Source organism: Typopeltis vanoorti, chromosome 25, assembly GCF_054136105.1.
Source record: "Typopeltis vanoorti isolate ZY-2024b chromosome 25, IOZ_Tvanoo_1.0, whole genome shotgun sequence".
NCBI lineage: Eukaryota > Metazoa > Arthropoda > Arachnida > Uropygi > Thelyphonidae > Typopeltis > Typopeltis vanoorti.
The window spans coordinates 52,263,517-52,281,492 of NC_143573.1; the positions used below are offsets into that span (position 1 = coordinate 52,263,517).

Sequence of the window (17,976 nt, forward strand, 5' to 3'; positions counted from 1 at the left end):
TCCTGAACAGAAATCCAACAGATATGTGCCATTATTATTAGCTTTGCTCTTTTCTCCAAATTTTCCCAAAATATTTTTGTATGTCTCACAATCTACTATTTAGATTCCCAACAAGGACCAACTTTTCCTTTTTCATTGTGTCAGTTGCTTTTTCTAAAGCCTCAATAAATTCCTCCACTTCTACTTTAGTAGAACCTTCTGTGGGACCATAAGTCTCATTGTCCAGTTCCCCATTCTCATATTTGCCCACATTACTCTACTTGAGACTGACTGCCATTCAAGAAGATTAGCCTCGTATTTTGTGTCGAATACTATGGCTACTCCTTCTTTTCCTTGATGCTTACACTTGGATATAGGATTAAAACATAATTTCTTGTCAAGTACAATAAACATTGCAGCCAAGTGGCAAAATTTTCCACAACTATCTCTCATCCTGAAATAAGGTGATACTACTTTTATACTTTTATATGGAAAATATATGATTTCTGCATTATTTAACCTTGGTATCATATTTATTTGGTTGCCACTAACAAGACCAGAACAAATGATGAACTCAGTCTAGGTAGTGACTCTTCCCATAATATTTTTGTGTTATGGGATGCTAAGGCAATTTATGTGAAGTCAACAGATGCTGTATACAAGTTACACTACTTGTGAAGTTATGTCATGCTTATTATTATTTTTAACATCTGACCTCCATGGGGTCGAGCCAGAGACTCATCGTGGGAGGTACACATAGCTCATCCAACTGTACCTTAAGCTGATTCAATTCATCTACATTCACAACATACTCAAACAATGCATTCCACTCACCAACCACTCGCCATGTACAGAACCTTCTCCTCATTCCTCTGCTCACACCCTTATTTATACAGTTTTCAGGGTTGGCCTCTTGTTCTACCCCCCCTACACACACACCTCCCATTCTATGAAAAATTTCTTCCATGTCAACCTGATAACAAGCCCTGACTAATTTTTATGTCTCAATCATATCTTCCCCTCCTATCATTCACAATGTGTTTTGCAATTGACATTCTTTCAATCTATCTTCATACTCCACATTCCAAAGACCACTGACCACCTTAGTGAATCTTTTCTGGACCCTTTCTAACATATCATAGTAATATAACACATGATCAAATCTGTGTGCAGTAATCCATATGAGGCCTTATACAATTGAATCATAACCTCTTTATTTCTGTGCATCAAGGTCCTCTGCATCATTGCCATTATCAAATGTGAGGACTTCACAACTTGTTCAGTGTGGCACCTGAATTTCAAGTCCTTGTCCACCACCACTCTCAGATCTCTCATCTCCTGTACCTCCTTTAAAGTTTTTCCACCAAGTGTATACTTTTGTAAAATAACGTTAATTATTTAAATTAAGTGTCAGCTGGGCCTTTATAATATATACATTAATTATTTACTTTAACTTAAAGTAAACAATTAACATATATTTTTAACTTATTTGTCTTAATTTATGTTATCTTAACTTTTCTCTTCTTTGTTTTAACTCACTAAGTTAAGACTATCGACTGCAAAACTTCTCAAAGTTAATCCTACCATGACCAATTTCTGCCCCCCCCCCCCCCCCCCCCCCCCCCAAGCTATTAAACAACCTGTGTGTTATAAGTATATTTAATGTATGCACTTCCCCACTCTCATACAAATCAAATTACAAAATTTATTTTATTTTTGACTGCACCATCTAATTTGAGTAAATATTGTTTGAAAGTTGGGGGTGAGGAAAAACATGAATTAATCACTAACTAAATCCAATTTCTCTATATGCAAGTCATGACTGTTCGTACCTTATTTTGCCTGCAGGTTCGCATTTTTTGGAGATAGTGCATTAGCTAAAGAACAGGCCAGGTAGTTACAAAACAAAAATATTTATTTTAACTAGACAAGAAGTACAATACACGAGATACTGTGAAATTATTTCACTTAGCCCTTTTAAGGCCTGCGCATAACTGCTCTCTGTCTGGAGACTAAATGACAAAACTCACAATGCATACAATTACTGGTTAGACATAAATAACAAAAATAACTCGTTAGACATAAACCATGCACATAATCTCTCACTGCATAAACAAGTTAATAAAATCCTTCCCCTTAAATATTGACTTAATAATTACTTAACCACATACATATTCTTAATAGTAATACTCCCTATATTAAAACTGAGTGCACATTCATAGTCTTAACAGACATGTTAACAAATAATATTCCCACAAAACTTATGACCAACGTAACGCCTGTTCACAAACAATTTCTTGTAAGCAAGAAATTGCTTACAATTTTACCATAAGCAAATTGCAGCATAATTCACCAGGTTCTTAGGGTCTTCTTTCTGGTTAATTTCCTTGCTGCTTGGACATCATAGGTGGTCTCTTGTAGAACTTCATCGAACATTCGATATGGAATCAGTTGTAGTTACTGCAAGGCCTGCGCGTAACTGCTCTCTGTCTGGAGACTAAACCTTGAGTGCCATCGATGAGGGAAACAGCCTGCTGCGATCTGGAGACAAAATCCACTGGCATCAGATGAGTAAAAAACCCACAATGGGAGAAGAGCCTTGGCGACGAGAAAGGAGCCCAAATGAAGAGAAGGTAAAAAGCCTCAGCGACAATCAGAAGAAAAGCCTCTTTTGAAGAGAAGAGATGCCTTGGCGACGAGAAAGGAGCCCAAACGAAGAGAAGGTAAAAAGCCTCAGAGATGAGCAGAAGAAAAGCCTTGACAGTGGGAACAAAAAGCCTTGAGCCAAGAGCCACAATCTTCTTTTATGCAAAATGTCACTCTTTGTTCTCTATGCTGTCTTTTCGGGATTAGCCTTTAGCGATGACGTCAATGCTGCCCATTTGGTCAACTCCGGTTGACCTTGCGACCTTTGGTTGATATTTCATCATCGCTAATCTGGCATAATCCCTACTTACAGCTCTACATACAATACAATATTTATGCGCTTTTACAGTATCATTCTATTTAGTACATTATATTTTAAATATTTACGAAATATTGAGAAAAAAACTGGAAAATCAATTGCGAAAATTTTAGCAGAGCTAAATTCCCACAAGAGATTTTACACTTTGCATCCCATCTTTGCTTACCAAATTTCAAAACATTACACTTTGCAACATTGATCTAATAGTTCCACTTACCTGCCCATTCATACAATCTATTCAAGTCTTCCTGTAAGGCCATCACATCTGCATGACTCTGCATTCCTCTCCCCAATATTGTACCACAGCTGCAGATGATGTACCAGTCAAACAAACCCATCCCTATATCACTAATATATAGATTGAACAACAACGGCCCCAATACACACTCCTGTGGCAAACTATTAGTGATCCTACTCCTTCGGGATGCTGCATCTCCTATACAACTTTCTGATATTTATCTGACAGCCAGTCACTGATCCAACTCACTAGTCTGTTTTCTAATCCCATTTCTTTTAGTTTATTTAACAGCTTGTTGTGTGGCAGTCTATCAGAAGCTTTTTGCAAAACTAAGCATACCATTGTATATGCATCTCCCTTGTCCAAGTTCTCTGTTCTGTAGTTGCCAGCATGGGCTTATTAAAGCCCATGCTGGCAACTACAGAGAATGCTGTTATCAACCCATTTCTATATCCTAGGTCTCACCAATCTTCCCATTACCTTAACCAGAACTCTGGATACAGATTAGCCTATAATTTGTAGCCACAGCCCTATCACCACCTTTATGCAGTGAAACAATTTCTTTTCACTCTCTTTGAACCTGTGTTATTGTTATTAAACAGGCACATGCAATGCTACTTCCAGTTCCCTGGAACATTCCTTTAAGACACGTGGTGATATGCCATCAAATCATATCACCTTATTTGACATCAAGCCTATTTATTGCCTCCTATACCTCCTGCTAGTTCACAATTAAATCATTCTCTTCTATTTCCTCTACACTCAAGTTTTTCATGATTTCACCCTGATGAGGATGAAACACTTATAAATTGTTCACTGAATACCTCAGTGTATGTCTTCTGCAGCAGTTACCATTCTGCCATTTTCATCCATTAACATCATCTTACCATAATAATTTTTCTTTTCTACTTGCCAACTATCTGAAAAACTCTAGGGTTTTTCTTGGCCTGATTTGCTAATTTCTGCTCGTACTTTAGTTTTGCTGTTCTTACCAACTGAGTCGCCTTCCTGGCCTGCTCGTTATACTCCTCATGCAACTGATTGCTACCATTATTCATCTTCTTCCAAATTTCATGCTTAACCCTCGTATTCATCCATTTAATACCTACTTTATTCAGTCTTTTGAGAATTCCATTATACATCGATGTTTTTAAGTATCCTTTGGTCAGTTCCCATGCAGCATTTATCTCCCTCCTGCTTAACACCTAATTCCATGCTGTAGCTCATAGTTGTCTTCTAAGCTTTTCTTAATCACCACACTTGTAATTCCACATATATGTTCTTTTCTCACAGAAGTCTTCATATGGTTAGTCTCAATCCAGGTGATCACTTCATGATTGCTCTCACCAACTGGAGGGAAGTGCAAAATCCCACTCACATCCTCTGATGAAATGATCACATCTGAAACTCTCGATCCTTGTGTGTCCTCCTTCACATGCCTGAGATAGCTGTTTCTCAAGAAATTCATTTTCCTTATTCCCAAAATGCTCTCTCTTCATTCCAATCCATACTTCCATAATTAAAATCACCCTTGCCTTGTTCACTAATCCAAATTGTTTCTACATTTCTTCATCACCACCTTCCCTGGCCTATAGCAGCATCTGTTTAAATATCTCTTCTTGTCAACCTTTAGCTCACACCATACTGACTCAAAACCATTGCCACTATTTACATCTCACATCTCCACTTTGCATGGACATAATTTGCCTTTTGTCATCAACAGCACCCTCTTTCCCTTCTTATCCTTTCTATCCTCATGGAAAACATCATCCCTTTCCATTTTTATTCTTGTCAGGATACCATCCATTATGCTTGGGTATAGGATTAAACCAAGAATATAATTACTTAAATTAAGGGGATATTAAATCCCACATAGTTTTAAAACCGAATAAGAAACTCAAAGGTTGGAATCAGAGAGTTTCTTGCCGAATATAGTAAACTATAAAGTATCGGCGACACTAGCGTTAGCAAATTGTACTACGTACTAGGATCACTTGCATTTGCTAACGCAAGTGTTGCCGATACTTTATAGTTTACTATATTCGGCAAGAAACTCTCTGATTCCAATCTTTGAGTTTCTTATTCGGTTTTAAAACTATGTGGGATTTAATATCCCCTTAATTTAAGTAATGTTTTCATTGCCGAAATGAGGCTTATTAGCTCTTTATATTTAAGTAACTTAATGGTTGCACCTGTTCGGATAACTCGTTCGCAGAGTATATAAGTTCTTTTTGCTATACACTTTGGTATTAGGTCTAGCTACTCACTGATGAAGCCTCAAAAAAAGGCTGAAACCGGTCTGGGTAGTGACCTCCCTTCATAATGTAATAACAGCATACATTTCCTAGGAAATGTGTTTTTACATTATGGAAAATACCTAAGAATAGCGATCTGAACTTCCCCCACCTTTGCAACGAGTCGTCCGGTATTGTACTACATACTAGGATCACTTGCATTTGCTAACGCTAGTGTCGCCGATACTTTATAGTTTACTATATTCGGCAAGAAACTCTCTGATTCCAATCTTTGAGTTTCTTATTCGGTTTTAAAACCATGTGGGATTTAATATCCCCTTAATTTAAGTAATGTTTTCATTGCCGAAATGAAGCTTATTAGCTCTTTATATTTAAGAATATAATTTCTTGTTAAGTGTAATATATTATAACCAAACATAAACTTTCCACAAGAAGTTAGTACTATGTGAAAAGTTCACATAATTACTATCATGGTTATTGTTTATGGTCTTTGGAAGAAATTATTAAATTACTATTCACAAGATTAATATTACGAAGAAATTTTTTATTGACAGATATCATAGATTGCAATCTTAATTATTTAAAGAAATGAATTAATTAAAAAATATGCTAATTGTCATTTCTAAAAATCTGAATTCTAAAAATCTTAGAGTTTATACAATTTTTTAACAGTCTTTTTGCTTTTATATAATTTTTAATTAAATCCTGTGGCTGATGCCTGTAGTGATTATTGCATCTTAATTTTATTTATTTTCTTTTATCAACTTTTTAAGTACTTCAGATGATTTTTTTCCCCCATGTTATGATTGTTATTGAAATATTTTTCTTATCAAGTTTCCAGTCTTAATAATGTTCATTGATTCAGAATGTATTTTTTTTAAATAGTAAAAGAATCTGCACTAATATTGCTTCAGACTGTACCAACTCATATAGAAGTAGATTCTCTTCAGAAAAAATTATTAAATGATGTAAGTTTTTTTCCTGCTTGTTTCTATTATTTTCACTTATTTGGTAAACTAAGCAATAATAAAATGCCACAATCTGTATGTATATTGAGGAGTGTTTTAAAAAAAGTAATGTCCATATTTCGTGTATGCACAGAAGTTGAGTGTGACTGTCTTGTTTTCTTTCTTCATCCTTCTGCTATACAGTAGTGTATGATCAAAGTTATATTTCTGTTAGATACTGAATGGACGAATTTTAAGAAATTATTCATTCAGAATCTAACATGAGAATTCTGGCTAACTTAGATAATACCTCTCACCAGCAGAAAGTTCTGATTTGTTGTATAAGAAATTGTGTAATAGTATATGAATTGTATCAGAAGTATTTATAGTTGAAAACTAAACTGGAGAATTATCAGATTTATGAATTTTTGTAAAAAGGGAAATAGTAGTTAAATTTTTGTCCTATTAAGCTGTCTGAAACTTCATATATCGCCAGACAGTAAAGAGCATCAGTGCAAAGGTTGCGTCTGAAGCGCACGTGTCGGCTGTAACGCCGTAGGGTACTGCATACGCAGAAGATGATGCAAGCGCGCTTCCCTAGAAGACAGCACCTAATGGCAGTAAGGAAATTGAGGATCATCTTGAGGGCATAAAAATTAAGGGTTGTGCGAAAAAGAGGAGAGAGAGAATATAAGGCAATACGCGCCATATCGCGAGGCTTTTTGTTCCTGACTTCACCTCGAGGATTCCTGACCAGTGGACGGAGAAAGGACGAGCCAGGGTCCTATGATGTTGGACAGAGGGCAGTCTTTCTGAGTATGCTGAACAAGATCCCACGACGAGCCGCTCACAAATCATCGGCCTACGGAGAAAATGTACTAGTCGCTGGATGTCCCATTCGATAAGGAGCGGAGATAACCCTCAGTCGAGGCAGTAATAAGTTAGAGTCCGGAAAATGTGGAAGGGACGACGTAGCCATAAGCCAAGCACTGAGACAACCGATCGAAGGATGACCCGAACAACACTGGAAGTTAACAGACCTTCGGAAAAAACTGGGTAATGTAAAGACCTTTACTGTATGTTTTGAAAGAGATAGAAATTAATATTAGATTAAGTTATGTGGACAATCCATAGAGGACTCTGATGAGAATTCGTAATTTGAGATCGCATAATTTTGTTAAACAAAGAAATGTCAGGAATGAATCTATATAATTGCATGTGACTGAAGTTATGTGTGTATTTGTATTTAGTGGATGACCTTTATCAGATAGTAACAAGTTGTATAAAATGTCTTTAAGAGTAGCATGCATAAGAGAATTGATTTAGAGCAATACCGTCATTTAGTTCTATTGTTTTGTATGATTATTGTGATCTGAGTGCATTTTGAAAAGTTTAGCATTGTGTAACTAGCGTAGCATGAGATATTAACCTAGTAAGAGATTTGGAAGTTTTAGTATTTTAATCCAATTTTAGTTGTAATTGTCATTTGTTCCAATAACCATGTTTTGTTGCATATACCTGACTCATGCCTGAATTTGAGATTTCAAATTATCACTTATAAAAATTAGAACCATAGCGAGAGGGATTTTGATGAATGTGTTTAAGTAATAGATCATTGGCCACGATTGCAATTAGTACCGATATCTATTTAGAGTGTGTTAGAGTGAATGCCAACCAATCTAGGAATATTCTCTGAACCTGAATAAACTCATGTTATAGGATACTGGCTGCCGCAGCAATAAAATATAAATTTGCCAGTGTCCAAAAAGGAATCATTCCTAGGTAGGGTCGAGTTAGGCACACATAAAGAAGTATATAATAGCGGAGTTTGTATGACTAAAAATTTAATAGGTATAAAAGAAATAAAGACATATCAATAAGATAAGAACCAAGAGGAACAAAATATAACATTTCTCATGTTATTGTATACACAATTAACAAGTCTTTTACACGTGTGAAGCACATGTAAAGTAATGGACAGTAATTGAAATGTTTGCAGACAAAAACATGTGCTTATTGAAATTTACTGCCAGTTTTCATGATTTTTATGGTGAAAGAACTGTAAATTTGAGTAATGTATGTCATTGGGTACAAGAAACACTGATGACGGGATAACAGTTGGGTCAATCATTACAATCCTGAAAAGAAAATCTAGTCTGTTGAATATTGCAGTCGTACCTCACAGAGAGCCAACGAAGTTCAAAACTTCAATTTCTAAAGTTCAATTTTCTACTAGAAAGTGCATGCTGTGACTGTCTTTGGGGATGATAAAAGTGTCATGAGTATATTTTGGAAGAGATGACAAAAATTTTAAAACTATGTGAGAAACTTGAGAAATGAAGCATGTTCATGATGAGAAAACATTTATCACTTTTGCTATGTGGCAACATAAACATGAGTTCACACATGAGTGCATTCACTTCATTTGCTGTTGAAGAGATCGAATTTGAATTTGTGTTATTTCTGCAGATTCTTTCCTAAATTGAAGAAAATCAAGGTATTATTATACCTTGATTCTATCATACCACTGCTTGAACCCATCAACTGTTCGTGCTCTCACCACTCCATCAGGCAATGCATTCCATGGTTCAACCACCCTCTATACAAAGAAACTGCTCCTTACCTTCTTGCTTAGAACTTCCTTTTTTTAACTTCTAGGGATGGCCCCCTTGTCCTCGCTCCTCCCCCCTGTAACCACCTCTCGACAGCTTAAAAGTCTCAATCATATCACCTCTCTTATCCACCAAACTCTGCAGTCTGCATTCCCTCAGCATATCCTCATAACTAACATAGTATAGTCCTGAGATCATCTTTGTTATCTGCCTCTGCACAATTTCCAAAGTTAATTTATCGTCTTCAAATCCCAGTGAGAAAATTTGAGCACAGCAGTCCAGATGTAGTCTTATGGAATGACAACTCTTTTATCTTTGCTGGTCAGCATCCTTCTCAGTATTCCAGCAATCCTCTGGGTTACCTTCACCACCTTTGCAATATATTCCCTGAATTTCAGGTCTATCAATCATTACCCCAAAACCCTTGCCTCCCCCACTTCCTCCATTTACAGTTCCTCAAGCAGAGTATGCAGCCTGCCATCGATGTATCCCAAATTTCAAGATTTTACATTTGGTGAATTACATTGATATCCCTCCCCCTTCATTTGCCCATCTCTCCATTTTATTCAAATCTTTTTGCAGGGCTACCACATCTGCAAACAACTGAATATCCCCCCCCCCCCCCGCAATCCATTGACAGTGTCATTTATAATTCCTGCAGTTCCCATCTGGTACTGAGCCCTGTGGGATCCCAATTGTAATCTTCTGTTTCCTTGTTACTGCTACCTCATACACAACTCTCTGATGCCTATCAGATAGCCAATCTGAAATCCAGTTCACTAACCTGACATCTAAGTGCTACAACTAAAATATCAGCTTATCATATACCCTGTCAAATGCCTTTGTAAAATCCTAAAAAAGTGGCAGAAAATGCCTTTCCCTCATCAACCACTCTTGTCACCTTATTATAAAAGGCAACCGTATTATTAAAACAAAAGCACCCCCTTAACAAATCCATGCTCAGATAACATTATCCTCATCTGCCCAATTCTGTAAATGACCTATCACTCACTAATTTTTTCTCCAAAATTTTAACAACTGCTGATGAAATACAAACTGTTCTATAGTTTGACACTTCCAGTCTGCTATATCTTTGGGCACCTTTCCTATGGCTTAGGTTTTCATTGAAAATCCAAGTCAATAGAGCTATCAATTCTTTAGCATATGCTCTCAAACCCTTGCAAAATCCCATCCAGTCCCATTGCTTTATTGACATCCAGAGTACTCAGTATTGAAAATGCACTCTCTTCTTGCATTTCTAAACCTTTGAACCTGCCTTACCTCTAGTGTTAAAACCTACTTCTTCAGGATGAAATACCCCCCACTAAAGTGTTCATTGAACAACTCCACTATGTCTTATGCAGCAATCCCTCTATTTCCATTTTTTATCCAATAATGTCATTCTTCTACAATCATTTCCCCTACTGGCCAGATAACGAAAGAATTCTATAGGATTTTCTTTAGATTTCAGGGCTAATCTCTTTTCATATTCCAGTTTTGCCTTCCTTACCATACTAGTCGCTCTCCTGGCCTGAGTTGTATACATACTCTTCCTTATATCTCTTCAAATCTTCTACAATAATTTCCCCTACTGGCCAGATAACGAAAGAATTCTATAGGATTTTCTTTGGATTTCAGGGCCAATCTCTTTTCATATTCCAGTTTTGCCTTCCTTACCATACTAGTCGCTCTCCTGGCCTGAGTTGTATACATACTCTTCCTTATATCTCTTCAATAATTTTTTTTTTTTACCTGCAGTTCCCATTTGATATTGTTTGTCATCCTCTTTATACCAAATCGTGTGCTATTCTTCACTCATATTATACAACTTGCTATTGCTGCTAATAGATATTCCTTCACAAATTCCTAAGCACTGATGATATCTCACTCTTCCAATTCCTCCATCCATGGAACTGCCCCAATCTGATATCTAAAGCTGTTATAATCACCTGTCTTATAATTCCACATAACATTCTGATACTCCTGCATATATATATATATATATATATATATATATATATATATATATATACCCTGCGACTTCTATTCCTGTCAGTATATTATCTTCTGTCAGCCATGTCTCAGAGATCCTAATAATCTTTGGACAGGCTGATACTATCAGCACCACCAATTCATCTTCTTCTTTATTCTTGATAACATTATTATAAAGGATCAAGGCATTATCATTGTTTCTATACCTATCATTATCCTCTCTAGACTCCATTGGATTCAGCATTATGAAGTATTCCTCCTACTCCCAAGCTACTATTCCTACAAGAGGCCATCCACCTGGATAATTCTAGTTTCCCTGCATTGACACACTGACTTATTTGGGGAACAACATTCTCTCCACATGCATACACCCTTCCTCATTCAGATGCAAGCTGCCTCTCACATACAGTTCCTTTCTGTCCTCCAAGCATTCACATAATCCAAGCCTCTCTTTCAACACATTCTAGCTATTACACTATTCATTATTGATGCTGCCCTCCACAGCTTTGCATTATCATATCTGGGCAACAAAATCTTCCCTCTCCCTCTCTGTCTTCTTCTGTACAGCCTGTAGCATGAACCTCAGATTTCTTGTCACCCGATTCACACTGCTGTGAAGTCATTTTTGCCCACCATCGCAATCATCTCATCTCAGTTAATTGCCATAGTCATGCTATTTATCGTTCCTCCAGGCAAACATTCCTCTGGCATTCTATCTTGTATATCATGTATCATCAAGTCTCCATATCTCTCCATCCCCAGTTCTTGCATTGTTTTGTCTTTCTCTCATTCCCTCTCTCTTTCACTGGTTCTCCTATTCTCTCCCCTTCTAGCATTCCCATAATTCTCTATCACTCCTACTCTTTGCATTTGCCATTTCCAGTTGCCTAATCTCTTCTTTCATTCCCTCTAAACTCAGTCCCGATGCATTCCACTTCTTTCAAACCTACCTACTCTAGCTCGACATTCACCCTCCCAGTCAACACCATCTTTGAAAACTTCACGATGTTAACTCCCTACTTTTATATTTTCATTCACATTCTGCTCGTTTTCCTCATCCTCAGTCGTACTACTCATTCTCTCTCGGTCAGTATTCATCCATTTCTGATATAACACTGCCGAAGTCTGTTATGCTAAAGTTCTTCCCATTTTCTACATTTTCCTCAGACATTCACTCCCCAATCTCTCACCTACCACATTTCTAACTGCCAGGATGTGTATATACCTGCATACAACAAAATCTCATAGTGTGCTGTGCAAAATGTAGTCCTTAAATGGGAGCAGACTTGGTGATAAGACATTGGCAAACTGAGTTGTGGCTGCTGCTGCCATTATTTATACACTGCACAAAGAATACTACAAATTCCCCAACTACAAACTACCCACAGGTTAGATTCCCTGTAATTTAAAGTATAAACTTATCCGCTGTGAAAATGACTTACAAGTCAAAGCAGAAATTAGAAAAGCATTTCAGAAACAGTGTAAAAATTGGCTTTGAAAAGCTCTTCATGAATTAGAGAAAATGTATTGAAAGGAAAGAGGGTATGTTGAGAAATAGTGTACAAACATGAAGTAGAAATTTCAGACTTTTTTTTTTTTTGTTATTTCATTGATGTAGAGAGCTGTCACAAATGGAGGCATTACTTTTGGAACAGTCCTCATAACAATGATGTTTTCACCCTGTGATTATTGTTCTCACAACAATATATACAGTAATTCCTCGATTAATGCGCCTCCGGTTAGTGCGTCATTTTTTTTCGATACCCAAATTCGATTATTGCACCTATATGTATCTTAATAATAAATGTTACAGATTTTAAAAATTTTCTATCTATACATTTTTATGGCTAACTATTTTAAAAAATTACTCACCAGAATGAAATAATTTAGTTACTGATTTAAAGCATTTTACAAAGTTATTTTTAATGGCATGCTACACTACTTTCATGTACACTATGTATGCTATGTTCCAAATTTTTACCGCCAAAATTTATGTCGTCTGCCATAGTATGCCCACAGATTTGAGACCCTTCGACACTTCTGCGCATGTCACAAAAAGGAGAATCTATTCCGATAATAGGGTAATCAATCCATCTTCTGGGATGAGTTGTTTATTATTACACGTTGGGAAAATTAACTTCTCTTTTATGACCATTGTAGTTTTTAAAGTGGTAACTATTTTGCTTGTATTACAGTTGGGAAATTTTATCTATAAAGCATGTGATTTTGTGTGTTGGCATCTTCGTAGGTCCTTCATTTCTTTCTCTCCTTCAATGATAACGTCCAAGAGTTAATTAAATCTCATTCTGAAGAATTGAGTGATTCTGACCTGCTAAATTTAGATGCACAGTGAGAAGATCCCGAAGAGCATGGAGAAAATTTAAGTCAGCCAAAAGAGATTTCACAGAAACAATTTGAAAATATTTTTCGTACAATCGAAGTTTTTAAGCAGCAATGCTTAGAGGCTGTCCCTGAAGAAGAGAGAAGCAGTAAAATTTACAGAAGAGTAGAAGAGGCAATAGAGCCATACCGTTGGTTGTATGAAAAAAAAGAAACAAAATGCTTGCCAAACTACGGTAGCTCAATTATTTGTTAAAAAGTAGAATAATAAAATTTATATTCTGAATATGTTTTATTGTCTTTCAGCTTCGTGATTTTCCTTTAACTAGGCCCTGAGACATACCCTAATTCTTTTATAAAAAAAATTAAGGTTCAAAAAAGAAATTTGAGGAATGAATTATATTTTTCCCCATAGGTTATTGTATTCCATTAATGCGCCTGTTTTAAAGAACGCATTAGACGCACTAATCGAGGGATTGCTGTATATACTGGGGGGCTACGCTTCCCCTATTCTGGACTGGTAGGCCGGTTCTCCTTGAATTCTGATGACTCGAATTTTGAAGACTTGAAAGGGGGGTGTTCTGCCTACAGCGCCCAACCCCCCGAGTTCTGGACTGGCAGGTTGGTTCTCCTTGAATTTTGAAGACTCGAAAGGGGGATTCCACCTCCCCCCCGGCGCCTGTAGCACCTAATCACCCGCGTTCCAGACTGGTAGGGCGGTTCTCCTTGAATTCTGATGACTTGAATTTTGAAGACTCGACACTCAGGGTAGTCCCCGAGTTTTAAAACGTGACATAAAAAGGCTTATCATTTTATATATATATATATATATATATATAATTATCATTCCAAATGTGAGCCTACTCAGTCTTTACTATATCAGTATGGAAACTCAGTAACATATTAATATACGATGTGAAAGATAGGAGTTAATTGAAAGACATAAGTTGACAGTGCATGCGCTCGCACACATATGCACACACAAAGCTGTTTATAGCATCTTGTAAGTTGCATTACATTTGGATCTTTATTAATAAATGTGAAGCTATTTTATTTTAGGAAAAAATGTTAAAATCGCATGTGCTGTGATGTTTGACAAAACTTATTGTTTGTCAATTATTTTGTTCTCTTTATAAAACTTAGTTGGATATATTTTGTATTTTAAATTATTTCTAATATAGGTTGAAGGTGTTTTAGCAGTCCATGAATTTCATGTGTGGCAGTTAGCTGGAGACAGAATTATTGCTTCTGCTCATATTAGATGTCATAATTTGCATGAATACATGCAGATTGCTGAAAAAGTTAAAGAATTTTTTCATAATGAGGGAATCCACTCTACCACCATTCAACCAGAATTTGTTGATCTTGAGGTAAAACATTCTTGATTAAAAAAATTTTATCATATTATGAAGTATGCTTGTTTGCAAAAAAACAGGCATATTTGGCAGTCTGGTTATATTTTTATGGTTGTATATTGCATGATAAATCATTTGTGGCTGTTAAATATTGATTGATAAGCAGTTTTGTCAGTATTATAAATGTTGCTCATGAAAAAAAACTTGCTTTGTTTTGGATTGTTAATATTCATGAAGTAATCATAGAACTTCAGATCTGAATCATTTGTCATTTTTAGTTGAAGATTGAACCCAAGCAATGTGTGCTGCTTGTTGAGTTAAATAATATAGGAGATACCTTAAGACAGATGTTCCCCTAACATTTTTAGTTTAGTTTCAGCTGTATGTGCTTTGGAATAATCTTCCACACACCTTCCCTAAGGACTGCAATCTCCAATTATTCAATAAATTTTTTCTTTCTTCTTAACTACTTGTCCACATATGGCCACTGTTGTTTTATAGATTTCTGCAACTTCTCCTGTATGGAGTCATTTAAAAAAAAAAAAAAATGGGACTAGATGAGAAGACTGCATTTACTATGACATCTACTTCAGTGTACACAGCCATCTGTATCTGAATTTGATGCAGTTTTGCCAAAGAATAACATGCTCTACACTCATAGTTTGGACTCCTTCAAAATAAACCTCTTCTGCTGCTGTTGGAAATATTTCAGAATGTCCAGAAGTGTTATAATTAAATTGTGTTTAATTGCCCTGACAAATCAACTGTTACTCCTCCCTTCTAGTCTTGAAGGTTGGGCAGAAAAATCACCCATGCATCTGGTAAGTATGGAAGCTCATGTAATAATGTGCTGTTTTTTTGGTAAGAAATTTTAGATGAGTGATATGTGTAATTTACTGAAACATGCCTTCTGTGTAGATTTTCAGTTCTGTTATTACATATATGGTTAATAATTAATCATTTCAAATAAACTGCATTTGAGGATGATGATAAATCCTGGGCAGTTTCTCTAACTAAATTGAATAACTGCTATACAAATTTGATAGGAAAATCATCAAAAGACAAAAACTATGGAAAACATCAATACAGTTGATGTGTTCTATGGTCCTATCTATTTGGAGAAATAGAGAACCTGCAGAACAAGTAAAATATTTCAGGTAGTTTTTAGTGAAGATAACAAAGTTAATATACACATAGATAACAGAATAATTAAAGCTGTGATGGTTGAATAAGTTTATATGGAATAAAAGAGAAATTACTTAAAACTCTAAATTAGTATATTTATGACAGGGTTTAAACCACTTCTAACTTTTAATATGCTAGCATAGTAATATCAAACTGAATAGTTAATTTATTTTTTTTTTAGATTAATTTCATACATATAAGAAAAATTGTAGAACCAAAACACACTAGTGTTGTATTGTCAGAGGCGGAAAAAAAAGAGATGGTACCTCTTGATTTGTGGTTTTTGAACAGGTGGAAGTTGTAATACCAGAAGGTTATATTGAATAGAACAAAAGAGAAGTGGTTTGAAGTTGTATTCTGAATTGATTCTGTCCTGCAGCTGCTCTGTTTATATGTTATTGACCTAGATAAAAGTGGAGACATGATGGAAGCCAGTTCATTAGAACAGCATTCATGAAAATACCTGTAGAGAAAAATCAAGAGAGAGAGAATCATCTGTTATCTCTCACACACACACACACACACACTGCATTATCCTCTTTTGGAAAGAAGTTTTAGAAAGTTTATTTGGTGCACCCCCCCCCCCCCCAATGTATTTAAGATTGAGTAGATTATGATATGTATAGGAGGTAGCAGTTGTACAGATGAGTAGTAGTCTTCACTTGAGCTGAAAAAATCAAATTTTTGGGAACTGAAGGGATTATTAGTCTCATGTAGAGGTAGAGGTTTTTTTCTCCCAGAAACTTGGGTTTTTTCATCCCTCAGAACAGGCAAACCAGCCAGTAGAACACAAGCAATTTACAGACAAGAATACTTAAAAGGCATAGGGATAACTGCCTTATCCTCTTATTACAGTTGGGAAATCCAGGAATACTTGGAAGGTGGGCCCTTAAGTGCATGTTAGAGCCACTGATGGATGGATGGATGGAAGAGATTATTAAAATACTCGTACCTCCAAGGAGAGAAGAGAAGGGACATCTTACCCTGTCTGGAGATATTGGCATTGTCAAAGGTAAAGGAATGTGAATTGGAATCTTTCTTCTGTGAATGAAGACAACTGTATTTTAGTAGCAATATTTAGGTTGTCACGACACCATCAAAGTATGACATGGTGAGCACTGTTTAGAGCATTGATTAAGGAAAATCTTGAAGTTTGGAATGTTTAAACATGAAAGGAGGAGAAAGAATGAAAAGTACCATCATCTACAAAACTGAATCATTTATTGCTATGAAATGCTATTTATATATGGGAGGAAATGTATGTGAAAATACACTGTTTGCAGCACTTTAGCATTGGCAATGAAATCTTGAGGAGGTGGGGAGTCTTTTTGCTTCCCTTGGTGAGTTTGATTCCAAACTCTTTACTCTGCTTCCAGGCAGTAGTTTCAGAAGTATGTAATGTGTAAACCATCTGTATCACTTTTCCTTCCATTCTTGTTCAAAGTCCTAATAAGGTGGAAATTGCATGTTTTTTTTTAATTTTGAAATGTTACAAATGATACTGAAGTGTGAAATGCTTAAATTTGTTAAAACGATTCATTTAGTGACATAATTGTTAATCTGGTGAAGTATTACAAAAAGAATATGAAATTTATCTGTATTGTGTGTGTGGTTTCATCTTCAGTCTTATATGTAAATTAGTTTCAACTTTTTAGCAAAGTGAAGTCTGATTTCAAAAAAAAAGGTTTCTTTTGGATTCATCGCAAGTTCATTTATTTAAACTTAATCCACAATGTTTTTCATTTTATGCAATAATAATAATTGCTATTGTTGTATAGATGGAGGATTAAGTAGTGTATGTGAGTAGCATGTCCTTCTGCAGTGAGACCTTGGAGGTGTCATATAGTAATAATAATGTATGATCAGACTATATTTTTGTTTTTTTGACATTTTGAAAATGCTATTTATTTGATATCATGCCAGATTACTGAAGTTATCAACTCTTCATTCCTAGCAAGTTTCAGAAAGTGGCTTGAGAGTCAAAGATTATGTTGTTTTTCTGTTCCATCGAGTCATTTTTCAACTTCTGGTGATTCTATGAACATATGCTCTCCATTCAGATCTGTCCCCAGGCATATCTTTCAGAATTTCCAGGTGTATTCCAGTTG

At 35.9% G+C, this 17,976-nt stretch overlaps 1 protein-coding gene across 4 annotated transcripts in view; it reads left to right on the forward strand.

Moving 5' to 3' along the window:
* The window catches only part of LOC150092746 (proton-coupled zinc antiporter SLC30A1-like), a 296,774-nt gene that overhangs the window by 262,970 nt on the left and 15,828 nt on the right, over positions 1-17,976 (forward strand). For all 4 annotated transcript variants that reach the window (XM_090414536.1, XM_090414534.1, XM_090414535.1 and 1 more), the window contains exons 7-8: positions 6,323-6,405; positions 14,510-14,698. In XM_090414536.1, coding sequence (XP_090270662.1) covers positions 6,323-6,405; positions 14,510-14,698 — 272 coding nt within the window. The remainder of the gene's footprint in view (positions 1-6,322; positions 6,406-14,509; positions 14,699-17,976) is intronic.